Source organism: Pristis pectinata, chromosome 1 (genome assembly GCF_009764475.1).
Source record: "Pristis pectinata isolate sPriPec2 chromosome 1, sPriPec2.1.pri, whole genome shotgun sequence".
NCBI lineage: Eukaryota > Metazoa > Chordata > Chondrichthyes > Rhinopristiformes > Pristidae > Pristis > Pristis pectinata.
Genome location: NC_067405.1, coordinates 77,199,322 through 77,218,411, shown reverse-complemented (window position 1 = coordinate 77,218,411; position 19,090 = coordinate 77,199,322). Strand labels below are relative to the sequence as shown.

General features: G+C 46.0%; 1 protein-coding gene across 7 annotated transcripts in view; it reads right to left on the bottom strand.

The window, feature by feature from the left end:
* LOC127573531 (receptor tyrosine-protein kinase erbB-4-like) overlaps nucleotides 1–19,090 on the bottom strand; it is an 843,473-nt gene that overhangs the window by 226,495 nt on the left and 597,888 nt on the right. For 6 of the 7 annotated variants that reach the window (XM_052021850.1, XM_052021859.1, XM_052021885.1 and 3 more), the window contains exons 15-16: nucleotides 18,247–18,401; nucleotides 1,294–1,338 (exon numbers count right to left, since the gene is read on the bottom strand). In XM_052021850.1, coding sequence (XP_051877810.1) covers nucleotides 1,294–1,338; nucleotides 18,247–18,401 — 200 coding nt within the window. The remainder of the gene's footprint in view (nucleotides 1–1,293; nucleotides 1,339–18,246; nucleotides 18,402–19,090) is intronic. The other variant, XM_052021868.1, reaches the window with a different exon arrangement.

Genomic DNA, 19,090 nt, shown 5'->3' with positions numbered 1-19,090 from the left:
CAGCATAAAGAGAAAAGTTTACACTTAGAAATGCCTGGCCTTGAGTTTTGGAGGGGAAAAATAGGAATAAACCGGAGTGAGAAAAAAGCCCCAAAATTAATTATTTTCTTGTAGCTATTTGTCAAGATATTTGTTTCACAAGAATATCAGTACTGGAATGATTTTGCTTTAAGTGTTTCTGTTGTCTTGGCATGGTTGACACACTGTCACAGAGTTGCAAGATTAAGATGGTTGATCGTGATGTAGGGATTGATAGTGTGGGGGGGTCACAGGATGGCTCCAACTGCATCAAGAATGGGAGGGGCCTCAGCAGTGGGAAATAATTTATGCACTTGTTAAACAACACAGGCGAAGTATCAGTGAGGAAAATCTTGTGTTTAGCAAGATATGAATTAGGATTTTATTCTGCTCCAAATATGTTCAGAGCCAAGGAAGGCCGTTAAACTGAATTCGAATCAATTGTCTTTGTCAGGACTGCATCAGTGTCATAGAAATCCTATCTTCAGCAGAACGTAGAGTGTGCAAAGCAATCACTCATATCTGTTCTCTGTTTATCACCCTTGGAGTGTTGACCCAGCACATATTAAGACAGTCTTGAATCTGCCTCAGATGCTTTAATTCCCTTGCATTGGCAGAAGTGTTAATTCAATCGTGGAATTTGTATCGTGCAGCAAGGAGAAAGGTCAGTACGTTGGGTGAGTTACTAGAGAGCAGCATAGGTAATTAAAAAGCAAACTGCGATTGCCCAACACTCTCACAGTCTCCCCAGCTAAAATGTCACCTGGCAAACATCAGATCCTTGTTTTCACTTAATCCGCGCAAGTAATCCACTCTCAAAGTCGAGACCAAGAAGATAAACCCTAGCAGTTAACCTTGAGCAATTAGTGAAACAATTCAGATTCTATTAGTGTGGCATTCCAGCCTAAAAAAAGAAATGTTCACAGATAAAAATAGAGCAAGCAGAGACCAAGACCATCCCATTGATTGCACCTCATCATAATTGTACACTTGTGACAGGGTGATTAGTAGGTTAATTTGATGATTTGTTGCTGAAAGACTTTCAGTTCCAATATCTATCCATCATTTAGTCAACCTACAAGACACAAGATGGGGGCTGGAGAGGGTATGAGATGAAAATATGGTGGATGTTACCTAACATGTTGGGGGAAGGTGGAATGAATCAGCTGGTCGAAGGAAGGACCTGTACACCTGGTTTCAACTAGAGCACCGCACCATCCCTTTCTCAGCAACATTCGCACAGCACAGCATGCAGCGGACAGTGCACAATAATACCTATCCATCAGCTCGATGCAGTCCCGAATACGTGGGCCTGTGCACCTGCAGCACAGCAAGGTTGAAGTCCGTTATTCAGGAGTGGGGAGAGGAACAAAAAAACCATCATGTTAACAGAGTAATTACAACCTTCGCAATGTTACAGTAACACAGTCACAATGGTTAAATTACAGCCTTGGGGCCCCCCTACATGGTGTTTCACCTTCATAGGAACCTGCCAGTGCACTGGACCCTCCCCACCACTCCCCTTCAACCACTAATCCAACAAAAATGACATAAAAGCCTTTTCAACAGCATACCAAAGCAGGGACAATGACAATGCAATCTGGATGGAATGAACCGGTGATTAGGAGAATGAATGCCACATGAATTGAATGGTTATCAGCACTGTGTTATAAACCAGTCTGTGGAAACTATTCTTACTCAACGCAGATAGAGTGTGGCAGATAATAACATACACAGGCTGCCCTCTACCTCCCTGGGCTGTGTTGGAAACTGAAACCCAGCTGCCAAATAAAGCGAGCGGACCTGTAACAGCCTGACTTTAATTCTTCTCTGTCCTGACGGTCGAAAGAAAGGGAATAATCCTCGCTGGGAACACCAACTGCAGAGAGAAACGCGTTGAAGAAAGCAGCAAAGACCCTTCAGGACTGGGACCAGTCTTGCTCCTGATTACTTCTCCAGTTACGACGTTGATGTGTTACACATACATTGCAGACCAATGATTATAATAAACTGTAATAAGCTGCAGACCACTTTATTTCACCCACCATTGTCATGTGTCCAATTCCTGACCCTCAAGGAGGTCTTGAGCCCGAGACAATCACTTCCAGTCAGAGGGGAACTGTATTGCAATCTGCACAATCCACCGAGACTGAGATGTTTATGTTCTTTTGCTATTTTGTTTGTTCTTACCATCAGGATGTCATTAGCAAGACCAAAATTTAGTGTCCATCCCAAAATTCCCTTGGGACGCTGCTGGTCAGCCACCTTGTTAAACCGCAGCTGTGAAGGTAAGGACCTTCAATTCCAAGTGAAGAAAGTGTGCATGTGACTTGGAAGGCACCAGGTAGTGGTGTGCTTGTGCACCAGCTGCCCCATGCGGTTCAAGGACACGAGTTGGGAAGATGTCACAGGTGCCTTGACCTGTTGCTGCAGTCTGTGTTGCAGATGGTCCACACATTGGCAACAGTGTGCAAGTTGTGAAGGAAGTTGTGGGGAGGGTAGATGGTGTGAAGAGGGATGCTTTGTCCTGGAGAGCATTGAGCTTCTTGGGTGTTGTTGGAGCTGCATTCATCCAGGCAATTGGAAGGTATTCCATCACATTCCTGACACATGCCTCACGAGGGTGGAAAGACCATGGGATGTCAGGAGGTGAGTCACCCTTTACAGGATATTCAGCCTCTGACTAGGTCCAGTTGAGTTTCCAGTGACCCTAGAAAACCTATGGTTGGAGATCTGGTTATAGCAATTCCATTGAATATCAAGGGCAGGTGGTTAGACTGTGTCTGTTACAGATTGTCATTGCCTGACACTTTTATGGGGTGAATGTTACTTGCTACTTATTAGGCCATGCCTATATGTTGGCTTGCCTTACAGCAAGCAGGTATGGACTGCTCCACTTGCTGAGTTGTTGCAACTGGAATTGAACATTGTGCAATCATCAGTAAACATCCCCACTTCCGACGATAATGGGAAGAAGGACACTGATGAAGCAGCTGAAGATAGTTGGGTCTAGGACACTGCCCTGAGGAACTCCTGCAGTGATTCCTGGGATCAAGACACACGACCTCCAACAAGCACAAGTCTGACATGTCCAATATTTTTCCCTCGAATTCCGTTGTCTGCAGTTTTATGAGGACTGCTTGATGTTGCATTTGCTGAAATGTTGCCTTGATTTCAAGGGCATTTTGTGTGTGTGTGTGTGTGTGTGTGTGTGTGTGTGTGTGTGTGTGTGTGTGTGTATGTGTGTGTGTGTGAGTGTGTGCGCATATATTTTATATATATATATATATATATATATATATATATATATATACACACACAATACCAGAGAAGCACACTGGTAATGAGGATGGGTCACTGCTTCTTGAGAGTAACAGGAGGCAGAGATCTTGTATGGTGAACCAAGCATCTAAGTGGGAGAAATTAGGGGGTGGTGGGGGTGACAACTGGAAACGGACATGTCCAAGCAGCGCGAGTGGATCTGCCCAGTATGTGAATGGTATGGAGTTGATCTTTGAGTTGAATGGTCACATTGAGACCCAGGGAGAGGATGTGGAACAAAGGAACATGATGAAAAACAAAGAAAGGAAGGCTGGCAGTAGGCTGGGATACAGATGAGATGCTGGTGAGTCTACCAGCACCATAAACCATAGATAAGGTCTCTGACAGGGACATTTCCATCCTCGCCGTGGGAGGTTGTTGAGAGAACTCCATCGATGGTGTGCCTCAGACTCCAGGAGCAGTACAGCAGCCACCAGCAAAAAGTGGCTCATGACAACGCCAGGCATCTATGCCTGGGACAGGATCCTGAGGTGATGCTGGTGTCGTCTTCTTTATCAAGGCCAAGTCACGTGGATGTAAAACCAGCAGGTCATGGGGTGCTAAAGGCCGGAAGGGTACTGGTTGCATGGGTGGAAAAGGTGGGAGGCTGTGGGGAACAGCCAACCACAAAGTATCCAGTCAAGTCTTCCAAGAATCTAGCAGTGATAAAGAAGGGGCTTCCATATGCCTTGGAAGCCGAAGTCAGACTATGAAACAGACCTACTTGGGTACAGAACATGTGGTGGAGCAAGAGAACAAAGGAGTGGAAGAAGGAATACTTGGTGGTGTTTCTTCAACATCTGAAGATACCAATAAATCATGCATGTGAGCTCACCATATTAATGGAGAGAGCAACCCACACATGTACAAATACCATTCTGTGACAGGGCAGGACTTGTACTGGGAATATTACCATCTCTGTATTCCTGTATCTCCACAGGGACAATGCAAGAGTTTGGGTTCCAGTCTCTACAGTGAGACTGGGAATGAATGAGTTTCAGCTTCTTTATAGTGAGATAGAGAATGTTTGGATTCTGGCTACTCTGTTGTGAGATTGGCAGTGATTGCATTCTGGAGTCACTGCAGTGAGCTGCGAAACTGGGAGAGTTTGGGGTCTGGTCACTTCATTGCGTAAAATAATCTTTTGGTTCTGGTATTTATGTCATAAGCCAGGAAAATGTTCGGGCTCCAGTCTTTGTCAAATGAGACTGTGTGTGTGTGTGTGTGTGTGTGTGTGTGTGTGTGTGTGTGTGTGTGTGTGTGTGTGTGTGTGTGTGTGTGTATGTGTGTGTGTGTTTTCAGTGTGCGTTTGTGTGCATGTGCACATGTGTGTGCATAGGTGCATGTGTGCTTGTGTGCATTTGTGGGTGTTCATGTGCATATGTGTGTGTGTGTGTGTGTGTGTGTGTGTGCATCTGCTCTGGTCACCCTCTAGTGAAACTGACAGTGTTTGGGTTCTGGTCGCTCCAGCTCTCATAAGACTGGGAAAACTGGGATTTGGATTCCCAACACTGAGATGAGTGTTTGGGATTCAGTTGCTCTCTGTTCAGATTTCGGTCTGACCGTACATAATGAGACTGTGTGAGAGAGAGGCATCCGGATTTTAGTTTGTCTAGAGTGAGACTGGAGTGTCTACGTCTCAGTCTGTCTGGACTGAGACCGGAAGTGTCTGGGTCTCAGCCCGTCTGGAGTGACACCGGGAGTGTCTGGGTTTCAGCATTTCTATAGTAAGACGAGGTGTGTTTAGTTTCCAGTAATCGTTGGTATGGCTGGTGCCTCTGGGTTCTAACCATGCTGACATGAAACTGGTGGTGTTCAGGTTTTGGACTCAATGTTTTACAGTGAATACATATTTCAGGTATTCTAGAGTGAGACTGGAAATCAAGAATGTGTCTCTGTTCAAGGGCAGGAGTGTGGGGGATCTTGTCTTGGGTGAAACCAGGAGTGTGTGGATTCAGGACTCCATCTTATTTTTCCAGCTGCATTTTGGACCATTCTGTGACCCCACAGCCTTCCGATTGCCAAAGGCTTTTCAACATTCAGAGATATTTAAAAATTATTCTAATTCGAACATAAGAACATACAAAATTGGAGCATGAGTGGGCAATTTGACCCTTAGGATAAGTTCTATCCCAGTGCCAATTTCCCCACAGTCCTGCTCTCCCTTGATTTCCTTAATATCCAGAAATCTATTAATCTTTGTTTGGAATGAACACAACAACAGAGCCTCCACAGGCCCCTCAGGTTCCCAGTTCCCAGCGCTCACCACCCTCCAAGTGAAGATATTTCTCTGTACCTTAGTTCTAGATGGCCTGAACTTTACTTTGAGATTGTGACCCCTGGTTCTAGACTCTTTGGCCAGCGGCAACATTCTCTCTGCTTCTGGCCGGTCGAGCCCTGTAAGAATTTTATCTGCTTCAATGAGATCACCTCTCATTTTTCTGACAGGCTTGGTCCACTCAATCCCTCCTCATACAGCAAATCCACCATCCTGACTCAGGCAATGAGTCTGTAGTTCAGGCCAGGCACACAAATCCATTCCGCAGAATGAGATAGCTACACAAATGCATTCACTAACACTTCAGCTGAGATCCAACTCTGCTCGATATATGGCAGGATACTTTACACGAAATAGAATTACAGCAGTGTCCTTCTTTATCACCCATTCCATTGCTTATTAATGTTTGTAATTAAGTCAGGAAGTCATGTTTGTATTCAATCCACTGAGGGCCTCCCAGCTTCTGTGCATAAGTGTATCATCTCAGTTCAAAGAAACATCTTCTTTTGTGCATGCAAGACAGAATGCGAACTAAAGCAAGGAAATCCTTTAATTTGGTTTCAAGCCGATTCCGTTAATGGAATGTTGAAGCGTGTCAGCTTCTCCCATTCTTAACATACTGCCAATAAAATTATGTCTCTGGGAGATTTTGTAGTGTCTAAGAACAGAATTTATTAGGGAGGGTCTCTAATTATGGAGGAAGTCTCCCATACTGCTTGTTACAATTTTCACAACGCGTGCGTGCGCGCACACACACACACACACACACACACACACACACACACACACACACACACACACACACACACACACACACAGAGGAATACAAGGAGTACACAATGAAAAATATTATTTCAGTGAACATTTTCAGTTTGGGATCAATTAGGAGATAACTAGACCTCCATTCTGCTGTTTAATGGAAAGTCTCCCACATCAGTTCCTGTCTGAAAATGAACATTACTGTGTGTGTCTTTCTTCTCATGACAATTACCAAATCAATTTTCAGTTCCTATCAGAGCTCAATTAATTAATTGGCTGGATCTCAGGATAAAGGCACTGAATACTATATATATATAAAATGGACAGGATGGAGTGGTTTTACAAAGGCTCCTCCACATTATGAATGAGGCTAGTATATTTTATAAAGAATAGGTATATGTGTCCTGCAGAATACAATAGACTTTGGATGGAGTTGCACTGGTTTCTTTAGGCATTAAGTAGGTTGCACCGATCATGTCTGGGGGATGTCGGGAAATTGGGCTGAGCACTTCCCATTGTGATCCATGTTGGCAAATCCGCTTCTACTCCCACAGACGTAAACTGAGGCCGGGAGCTCCAGGCTACGACTTTAGTGGAGTAGTGTCAGGAGAATGGGAAGCAGCTCATTGAGCCAGTTTGTTGCCGTTTTCCCAGTTAAGGGACCACTGTATTGATACAGGAGACTGGAGAGTTCAGGACTGACTGGAAGGTGCCCAAATACCTTCTGAAGTCAACAGAGAATCAGAATCAGATTTATTATCACTGACTGATATGACGTGAAATTTGTTACTTTGTGGCAGCAGTACAGTGCAAAGGTATAAAATTACTATAAATTACAAAAATAAATAAATAGTACAAAAAAGAATAACGAGGTAGTTCATGGACCATTCAGAAATCTGAAGGCGGAGGGGAAGAAGCTGTTCCTGAATCACTGAGTGTTGGTCTTCAGGCTCCAGTACCTCCTCCCTGATGGTAGTAATGAGAAGAGGGCATGTCCCGGATGTTGATGGATGCCGCCTTCTTGAGGCACCGCCTCTTGAAGATGTCCTTGATGGAGGGGAGGGTTGTGCCTGTGATGGAGCTGGCTGAGTCTGCAAACCTCTGCAACCTCTTGCGATTCTGTGCATTGGAGATTCTATACTAGGCGGTGATGCAACCAGTCAGAATGTTCTCCACCGTACATCTATGTGCACTCAATCGAAAAGTCAGTGCTTTCTCCAGCATTTAACCTCTGATTTACTCATTCCGTTATGGCCACAGGTGGAGGATGCTCTCTGAGGGGTTCGAGGTCACATGGTCTGGCAACTTCCTGGTCATGGGATCTTTCCAAGTGGCCAGTTCTCTGCTAGTTGCTCTGATTTGCTGCTGACCATTCCAGCATGGAGACCACCAACACACTGTTCACAGAGAAATTATTTCACCTGCAGTCACCTCCCAGTTATCCAGCAGTGGTTCATGGGGTTTGTAGATCAACGAGCTGTCCAGTCCGACACACTGCACCCCAGGACTCGACCTTCAAACACCCCTGCTCCTCCTCCTGGTGGTCACTCTCCCATATGTTGGTTCCTCTCCTGCTGTTGTCCTTGGTCTGTCAGTCACTCTTCTAGCTGTTGGGTGACTCTCCCAGATCTCAGTCACTCTCCTGATGGGGCCTTAGGGCTGTTGGTCACCCTCCTACTGGGGCCCTAGGGGTGTTGGTCACTCTCTAGGCTGTCAGTCACTGTCCGAGGGCCCAGGACATGTTGTCACTCCCCTGGCAAGAGTACTTTTATTTACGGGTTCCTTTGCTGTTGAACTACTGTGCATTGAGAAACTTCCTTGTGTCATGTTGCAACAAGAATAAACAATAAACCAAGCTTCATGCAAGCTGTTTGAGGGCATCTCATTACTTTACAGCATTTGCATTAGCCATTACTTATCCCTGTTGTTGCATTATCCATGGAGATGTCTCCATCACCCTGATCATTGAGATTCGACTGCACTTTGATCTTAGTGAGGAGCAGGTGGCGTCTCACGCACGGGGATTTGCCAGGATTGTTGGCTTCCCACCAGTGCAGGCAGCCACTGACTGCACACATGTGCCCGTAAGATCTTCCGGTATTAACCCCGACCTTCTTCAGCCATAGGAAATCACTGCTTGTAGGGGATTGTGAGAAGAATTTCTTCATGTGGGCTGTGCACATGGCTCCTTAATCTGGAGGGAGTCGGCACTGCTGGACAGCGACACTGCCTGGAAGGATGGGTGCTGGGAGCAAGGCTACACCCTTGTTCCTCACACCAATTCACCCTGCACCCAGAGCACATGAGTTCTGTTGAACAAATACCAGAGACATTGTGGAGAATGCCATTGGTTTTGAAATGGTGTCGATCTTTTTGAGAGTTGGAATAGCAGAGCGGACTTCTCACGGGTAGCATCTGTTCCATTGGGAACAGCAATCTGCCTTTGGGAACAACGAGCAGCATCACTGATGTTCAATGAGGACATCAAGCTGCTACCAACTGTTCCTGAAGAACTTCAAGGTGTTTCCCTGTGGAGGAGACCAGAGCTCTTCCTGGATCCAGGGGAGATTACAATGGAAGCGGCTGTTAACTGAACCAGTAGCCACTGTGTGATGGAGTCATTGAGAATCCCTGACAAAGAAGTGTGCGTGGCTCCAGGTCCCTAGCACCATACACTGGCTTGTGGGAACATGGAGTTGGATTCTTCTGTGCTTGTTATGATCTCCCCTATTCAACCAGCAGGCCTGACAATTGCTCACCCTCTCAGTGTGCATCCACATTAGCCTTATCCTGAAAGCATTCCCAAACATAGACCCCATCTTCTGGGACAGGAGAGCTGCCTGGACCACCCCCAATCTCTGAGGAGGGCATCAAATTCCCTTCGGCTACGCCGGACTACCGTCCACAGGTGCCCAATATTTCTTCCTGTGATGCCCCCCCCCCCCCGGTGTCAGGCACAATGATGCAAGGTGTTCATCACCATCATCATCTCCCTCCTCCTCCTCTCCCCGCAGTCTTCCCTCCAGTTCCTCCCTGCTTTGATTGACAGCGTTCTCGGGACCTCTCCTCATATCTGCACAGACAAAATGGAAGATGGTTGCACTTGTCTGCTGTGCCCCAAACACCTTCATGGTGGTTACACAGATGGGAACGATGGTGTCCACAGTGGATCAAATCGAAGGGGATGGTGAAGCAGATAGTGAGCATGCCTGGCAGATTTCACATGGTAGTTGGGTCTCAGGGCCCTCTACCTACGGTGATGAGCATGGTCTCCTCCAGCCCGGTGAAGCACTCCACTCTCCTGTCCCCCTCATGTCCAGCTACCTCCCTCTGCTTGTCACTGCCTTAGACAATGGAGGAGATAAAAGACATCCCAATTTTCATTATTCTGCTTTCGAGGTGATGTGTGTGTGTGTGTGTGTGTGTGTGTGTGTGTGTGCATACACATATGAGTATTTGTGTGTATATTTGTGCATGCGCATGTGTGTATCAATGTTACATATGAAAGTGAACAGTATTCTCTTGCTGTGCATTTCATCTGCCAGGCTTCTGTTACTGGTGGCCACTGCATCCTCACCCACTGTGCAGTGGACCTCCTCCAGGCAAGTATTTCATTTACTATAATTCCCTCTGGGTGAATCTCAGAGTTCCCTCTCCCTCCCCCAACCCCATCTCCCTCTCCTTCTTTCCCTCTCTGCCTCCCTCTGTTCCTCTTCCTATCCCCCTCTCCTTTCCCCTTCCACCTCCCTGTCTCAACCACCCTCTCTCCCTCTCACTCTCTCCTTCTCATCCTCTATCCTTCTGCTCTACGGCAGCTGCAGTGTTTGCTGTGGCTGTGCCTTTAAGGACTAATGCCCTTCTCTGATGGGCATGCAATAAAGCATCCTTCCATTGGGCACACAGAGGCCCCGTTCGTGAATCTGGCTGTAAACCACCCCATTCACCCCAAGCGCAATAATGTTTTAGTGCACCACAAGTGGATGGACTCCAACTTCTTGGCAATATAGTTAATAAAACTGATGCTGTTGTTACATTCTCTTAGAAATGGCTGTAGGCTGTTGAGGAGTTAACTGAAAATTCCCTCATGTCTTCAAAAGCAATTAAGCAGCCTCGTTAACCCCAACCCACTCCCTTCCTCACTTTACCGTTTCCTGGGGCAGTGTTTAAGTGTCAGTTTTACCATCTGCACAGCAAGCATCCAGCAACCCAACAGAATTCATAACCTTAACTGTTGTCTGTGAACTACAACAATAAGTGTTAAACAACTGAAATTGTGCTGGGAACATTTGGACAATAGTTATTTTGAGCAATGTTCCTTCAGGATAAAGCATGACAGGCAGAGGTTCACTAGGCACTGCAGGCTCCACTGAAAGCGAGTCAGGGGCTAGAAGAAGAGACATACTGGGAACACAGTACCATCAATTTTACCATCTTTGCTACAAGTTTCCACCCAGCCCTCAGATTCACTTGGACCACTTTTGACACCCTTCTCCCTTTTCTGGATCTCTCTGTCTCCATCTCAGGAGACAAACTATCTGCTGACATTTACAATAAACCCACCGACTCCCATAGCTACCTCGACTACATCTCCTCCCACCCTGTCTCTTGAAAAGATCTCATCCATTTTCCTCAGTTTCTCTGCCTCCCCCACATCTGCTCTCAAGATGAGGCTTCCCACTCCAGGACACCTGAGATGTCCTCCTTTTTCAGGAAACGTGGCTTCCCTTCTACTTGGTTGATGGAGCCCTCTCTCACATTTCCTCCATTCCTGGACTTCTGGTCTTACCCCAGCCCCTCCACCCAGATAGAAGTAGAGTTCCCTCAGTCCTCACCTTCCACCCTACCAGCCTACGCATCCAACATATCATTCTTCGACATTTCCACCAGGTGCTATACGATCCCACCACCAGTCACATCTTCCCCTTTCCTTTCCTTTCTGCTTTCCGCAGGGACCACTCCCTCCATGACCCCCTGGTTTGTTCAACCCTCCCCAGCAATGTCTCCACATCCCTTGGCACTTTCCGTGCAATGGTAGGAGGTGTAATGCCTGTCCCTTCACTTCGTCCCTCACCTCCATCCAGGGAACTAAACAGCCCTTCCAAGTCAGACAAAGATTCACATGCACCTCCTCCAACCTTGTCTGCTGCTTTCGGTGTTCTCGATGTGGCTTCCTCTACCTCGGTGAGACTGAGTGTAAGACTGGACGTCCGATTTGCAGCGCACCCACGCTCTCTCCGCAATAGTCATCCTGACCTTGTGGTTGCATGACATTTCAATTCTCCTTCCCATTCCCACACTGACCTGTCAGTCCTCCGACTCCTTCACTGTCATGGTGAGGCCAAACACAAATCAGAAGAACAACATCTCATATTCCCCCTGCATAGTCTACAACCCAATGGTATGAATGTTGAATTTTCCAGGTTCAGGTAACCTACACCCCCTGTGTTGCTTTCTCTCTCCTTCTGATTCACCCAGGTTCTACCCCTTCCCCTGGTTCCATTCACCTATCACCAACACTTTACACCTAATGGGCCCCCTATCCCCTCCCCCAACTGGTTCCATCTGCCCCTCACACCTTCCTTACCTGGTTCCACTTATCACCTTCCTTACTTATCAGATACCCACATCTGCAGCTTCTTCTGTCTCTATTTATCACCTTCCAGCCTCTGTCTCTACCTCTACGCTCCTCTCCCTCCACCTGCTTCCATCTGTCCATCATCCCCTTCCTCACTTGGTTCCACCTATCACCTGCCAGTCACTACCTCACTGCTTTACACTGGCTATCTCCTCTTTGCTCTCTCGGTCTCGCTGATTTCCTTCAGTAGCTTGTTTTTTGCTCTAGATTCTCTCTTGCAGTCTCTCTTGTGTCTTCATTTCCCTGGGAACTTAGCCTGCTCCACCTCCCAGACGCACTTGTCTACGGGCAGGGGTAATGCATGCGATTAATCGCAGTGACCAGGACCTCCAGTAAACGACAAGATGATCAGAAAACATCAAAAATATCAAACATACCACCAAACTCTGCCAACATCCCAGTGCATTAGGGTTCCATGACACAAGTCAGTGAGCCATAATGTTAACCACCACATTGTTGGCTAAAGCTAAAAAATATAAATAGATTACAGAATCAGACGTTCTGAACTTCTGAGCAAGAGTAGATATAAAACTGGATAAGGCCCCATAATCATCCTTAAAGGCTCCTCCCACAGGAGGACTTGGAGCACCATGTTGTCTCTGATCTCTACATGAATTCAATGTCTTTTGAATATTATACCACATTGAATGGTAAATTAGTCCTTAGCAACTGTCAGCCAGAACAGGAGCAGAATGCTAAGTCCTTTTGATCTGGGTCTCCAAAAATGAATATTACAAGAGAGTATTCAGCACAGTGAAGCCAGACATTTGCTACAAGCTCATTGGCTCAGCATGAGTTTCTTGCCATGACTTAAAGACAGTCACATGGACGCAATTGCACACCGAGTCCAATGTATGCTGGAAGGAGCTTCCTTAAGGAGCCTTTTCTTCACTTCTGTTCATTGTCACTGGATGAACAGAAGGAAGGATTCCAAGCCTGCACTTTCTGCCACCCAGAGGTGCAGCGACTGAGGTCAGAGAGAGAGCACAGAAGGTCCCCAGGGTGACTGAATGAAGACAGACAGCTAGACATACTGTGGGATATGACCCTAAGACCAAGCAGAGAATGAAATAGATGCACTGGGCCTGATTTGACATTTACTTGTCATTAGTTAGACTGGGCTGTAGCCCAACACGTGCCGTGCAGATGTTGGTTTGAGTCAAACTGCTCCCTTCACAGATGCGGCCTGATCCGCTGAGTTCCTCCAGCAATTTTTTGCTCCAGATTGCAGCATCTGCAGTCTCTTGTGTCTCCAGATGTTGGTTTGAGATGGTTTCCTTTCCAGAGGAAGATTCCAACTCAAAAAGTTAAATATTTTTGACACTTGCAGCATCGAAGAATTGTTAGAGCTTTGAAGGAGGTCATTCAGCCCATCAAATCCATGCTGGCTCTGAGTGGAGTAATCCCATCAAGCCCCTATTCCGGTTCCATTACTCTGGAAATCACTCTTTCTGGTGCCTCCCAATTCCCTTTTGACCAACTCTATTTCCACCTCCCTTCAGACAGTGAACTTCAGCTTATGATGGCTTTGTGCACAGAAGTGTTTTTCTTCATATTCCCCTTGTACGTTTCATCCAAAAGAATTAGATCACTATCATCCACCAATGGGAACAGCTCCTCTCTTTTTCCTAATATGAACCAGCCATGACCTTGTACATGACAGGCTGGAGGAACTCAGCAAGTCAGGCAGCATCTGTTAAGGGAAATGGATAGTCAATGTTTCAGGTCTAGACCCTTCAGCTGGACTGAGTCTGACTTCAGTTCAGAGGAAGGGTTTCAACTCGAAACATTGACTGTCCATTTCCCTCCGCAGATGCTGCTTGACCCACTGAGTTCCTCCAGCATCTTGTTTTTTGTTCCAGATTTCCAGCATCTGCAGTATCTTGCATCTCCATTATCTTGTACACCTTTGTCTAATCTCCTCTGGTCATTGCAAGACGTTCTGATACCAGTATCTGATTTGATACATCTCTTTGCTGGCTGTGTGACAAGTTCCCTGCTGTCACACAGCTCTTTTCTTTTCCCGCTTCTGTCTTTGATCTTTTTCGCGAAGCCCAATGCGGGGGCAAAATTCAGAGCATGTAGCCAATTGCATTCACTGGAGGATTGGCCAGGCTGTAGAATAGGGAGTCTTCAATCCTTTCTCCAAGTTGAAACACACCCCTCCTCCTCTCTGCGTTCAAATACACCGCTCCCCCTCTCTGCAACAAAGTGCCCTTGTTTTCTCACTTTTCCAGAGCTGATGAAAGTTCACTGAACTGAAACATTACTTGTTTTTCTCTCTATGGATGCAACCTGACTGCTGAATATTCACAGCATTTTCTTGTAGTTTATTTCAGGTTTCCAACATCTGTGGTTATTTTGCTCTTCAAATGTTAAAGTCAGATGAATCTTCATTCAGTAATTCAGGTTTTAGTATTAATATTTGTGAAGTCAAAGTCAAAGTCAAAGTCGAGTTTGTTGTCATATGCACAAGTATGTGTCTGCACAGGTGCAATGAAAAACTTGCAGCTGCATCACAGGCACATAGCATTGGAGACACAACATTCACAAGAAAAACGTTAAACATAATTTAGACAAAATTATACAATAAAGAACACAATTAGAACAAAAAAACTCAAATTCCATTGTAGTGCAAAGTGGTCATAGTGTTGCTATATTGAGGCAGTGATTAGGGTTGTGCAGGTTGGTTCAGAAACCGAATGGTTGAAGGGAAGTAGCTGTTCTTGAATCTGGTGGTGGGGGATTCCAGGCTTCTGTACGTCCTGCCCAATGTTAGCTGTGAGAAGATGGCATGGCCTGGATGGTGGGGATCTTCAATGACAGATGTTGCCTTCTTCAGACAAGCCTCATCTAGATACTTCCAATGGTGGTGAGGGATGTGCCCATGATGATTAATTACTGCCCTTTGCAAACCACAGGTATAGGATGTGGCCTTCACCTCTGCAGAACTGCTTTTCTCTTCCATCTTTGTCTTAAGCTTGCAAAACAAATGCATACTGCCAGCTTGCTGAGCCAGATGTTGTCCTGAATGATTCTGCACTGGATGTCAAGAGGACAAAGGATGTTGAGGGAAGAAAAAGTGGTTCGGGGTTTATAGTCTGATGGCAAATTGTGTCTGGGAAAACCAAGCAAGTACATGGAATTATGTTGCTCTCTCATCTTGCTGCTGTTAGCTGGCCAAGAAAGTGAAATCAGTGCCTCTGCTGATATCTTTGAGGAAGCTGGGGACTACCCGTGCAGACTTTGCCAGTGCCATGACAACTGGTGGTTGGCAGTACAGATGTTGCCACTGCTGAGGTATCTGGCAGCAGGCAGTGTAGACATTGATAATGCTGAGACATCTGGAGGGTTGGCAGTGTAGATGCTACGAGTGTGTAAACAGATGTTGTCACTGCTGAGACAGCTGTGGCCTGGTTGTGTAACAGTGGCCAGTGCTGAGGCAACAGAGGGCTGGCTCTGCAGATGTGACCAGCTCTGAGAACAGCTGGGGGCTGGTTGTGCAGATATTGCTGATGAGCAGGCAGAAAGATGTATAAGAGGTTGATAATGGGGGCAGCCTCTGGTGGTTTGCCTGGATGCTGAGCTTTACCCTTGGATCTTCTTGAGGGAAACAGGAACACACCTTTGACCCACCCTCTGTGTCAAGCATCATCCTCTTTCAGCATCTTTACTAGACCACAACCTCAGGGATGGGAGGCAGAGGGGACAGAAACTCTCTTCACCTGTTGTGTGAATTGGGAAGCACGTCTCACCGTGTGTGATTTTCATTTGCAAGTGAAGATGGAGTTCACCCACTTTGTGCCAACACATGGGATACACTGGTATCAATACAACTGAAGCCTGCACCATTCATATATTCAGCAACTCCTCCGCCTGTAACAGCGGATAACGAGTCTGGAGCCCAATCAACAAATCTTGGAGACACACCATGTGTGTGGCAAATCGCCCTTGAGGCTTCCTACCTCTTTTACCAGCTGTACTACACACAGCTAATGAGAAAGTATCTGGGAGAAGATACAGGAGCTTGAAAGCCCAGATGTCCAGACTCAAGAACAGCATCTTCCCCACTGCTATCAGACTTCTGAACCAGTCACCTTTTTCACATCCCCTTCCCGGTGGTGCTGCCACATTCTCAGACTCTTAACTCTACCTCTCTTAGTTATTCTGTTATTGTCACTTCGGCATTTCTTTTTGCACTGCTTCAGTTTGCACTCTTATACTTTGCACCATTCTGCTGTTTTGGGCTCATCATTGTAATTATTGTTGTATTTATTATTACCATGTATACTGTTTACTCTGTGAGCTTCACGTGAACAAGGAATTTCATTGCACCCTGTGGTATGTGACAATAAAAAAATCCAGTCTGAATTTGATCTGGGTGTGAACAGCTTCATTCCATGAACAGTTGTTTTTTGTGTGTGGCATCCCAGCTTGGACAATAACCCCAGTCCCCACAGCTAAAACTGTCAATGCTCACCTGATGGACTTTCACTTTTATACTCCGGGCAGTACCTCCATCACCTGCACTGAAGGTGGGCTCCGTAGGAGCAGCTTCCTCGGCACCTCCAGCAGGATAAGTTGTGGTTGCCAGAGTTTGTCTTCAACAGGGCCGGAGTGAAATGGGTCAGGTTCTGAGGTAGGTGGAGTCTGTGCAAAGTGGGTGGGGCCAGAGTAAGGTGGATGGGGACAGATTGAGGACGGTGTGTCAGTGTGAGTTGTGTGTGGTAGGAGAGACCAGAGAGAGGAGGGTGGGGGCCAGTGTGATGGGAGGGGCCAGTGCGAGGTGGGTGTGGCCAGAGAGAGGTGGGTGGGGCCAGTACAAAGCGGGAGCAACTAGTGTGAGGTCTTTGGGGCCAGAGAGAGGTGGGTGGGGCCTGTGTGATGGGAGGGGCCGGGGTGAGGTGGGGGACTGCAGTGGGGTTGGGGTGAGCAGCATCACTGCTTGAGGATGGGGAGTGAACAGTCAGACAGATGCCACAGACTAAAAAGGTCACGGCATCTGGAAGTGGGGGTTGGTGAGGCAATGGAGGGGTACAGTCCGTAACGGAGGATGAGAACAGACGGAGTCCACAGTCTGTGGTGGGGAGGATGGGGGAACAGTCGGCCTAAGAAGGAGGTCACTGCCATTCCTTGCTGCGTGTGAGGTGGGCTGATTCTGCATGAGGGTATCATGGAGACTTCTACTGATCTTTTAAGCTTCAGATTCTGCCTGGGTTTGGGGTTTATCTGCCTGGCCTTTGAACAAGCAATCCAAATAGTCATGTTCCCTCCCTGCATTTTCCCCACAGTGCCACCAGCATCTCCTTTATCTGGACTTCAATGTATCCAATTCTGTTTTGAAAGCTACAACGGAACTGCTCCCAGAACCATTCTGGGAGTACATTCCGAATCATAATGTGCATTGAAGTCTCCCCCTTCCCCATTGTGAATCACACTGATCCAAGGTGCTGGAATGGTGTACCCTGAAGGACATGTTTTCCATGTCCTTTCTCATTGAACTGTAACACAGGCTGGCACAAATATCACAGCATCCTTCAACAGCAACCGCTTCAGTTAAATTGTAATCATAACCAAAGTTGGTATTTCACTTCAGTCATCACTTCATAAAATAAAAATAGTTTTCTGGTGTATTCCAGGTTATGAAACAAGGTAAAGCATAAATCTGCTTTGATCCCACTGGTAAAATGACATTCAATATCATTTCCCAAGCGACTCATTTGTAATTAGAATCACTGGGAGAATGGACTATTTCTCGATGCTTGACATTAACGCTTAAGATTAGCAACACGCTTAATTATTTATTGATTTAATTTTACAAATGCAAGATGAGCAGCTGCTCTGGCAACCCTGCCCACTGCTCAGCTTTTCACACTTTATTTCCGGTTTGAAAATGCAAACTTGTATTTCCTGATATCGCAAAGGTCATTTCCAAAATTCTGGAATTGCTTAACTAATTGGAAGTGTTGAAAGGGAGGAAAAATAACAGCCTTTTTGAGTGAGTTAAAAGTAGAATTATAATAAATTTACAAAGGGGAGATTTGACCCAATAGGTCAGTGTGAGTATTAACCCTTTTCCTCTAACTTTATTGTTAAACCAGTCCAATACTCTCTTCCTCATATTCCCATAAAGGAAACAAATGCATAAAACTCATTGGCTCATTTCTGGTACATTGCTCAATACTGTTGCAAAAGTCACCACGATTGTGACTGCTCAGCACCCCATTGGACTTACCCCTGGGTGCAGTTGGCATGGCATGGGTGGCATTCTCGGTTGGAGTCAGCATACTTAAAGATGAACCCACTAGCACCATGAAGACCATCGGGACACTTCTCCACACAGTTGGGACCGTCCTTGTAGTGCAAGCACTTGGTGCAGTGGTCGGGGCCCTGATGTGCAAACAAACATTGATTGAACTGTTGGAAAACTGACAGACACCATTCTGATTCATAAACTGAACAACTACACTATAGTAAAACATCAAAGCCCTAAGACCTTCAGCACAGGGAAAGAGTGTGGTCAAGGAGGGAGTGACAACCAACAAAAAAGATTCAGCACAAATTCATATTTCACAAACTAACAGTGATTGATGGGGTACTACAGTGATTGATGATTGGTCCCAAGAATTCCCAATCTATGAAAAAAGGAACAGAGTGAATTTTTCAGGTATAAGACCCTTTGTCAGAAAAGTCTTTGATTTGAAACATTAACTCTGTTTCTCTTCCCACAGGCGCTGCCTGACCTGTTGAGTATTTCCAGCATTGTCTCTTCTTATTTCAGATTTCTATCATCTGCATTTCTTTAGATTTTCATTGTCAACTTGTTTTGGTGATTTGGCTATCCTTGTATCTATCTAAATGCCTTTTAAATGTTGCTATTGTACCTTCCTCTACCATTTCCTCTGTCAGCTTATTGCATATACCCACCACCCTCTGCGTGGAAAACTTGCCCCTAAGGTCCCTTTTAAAATCTTCCCCTCTCACCTTAAATCCGTGTCCTTTTAGACTACACTACCCTGGGAAAAAGACTGTGACCGTACACCCTATCCATGCTCTTCATGGTTTTATAAACCTCTATA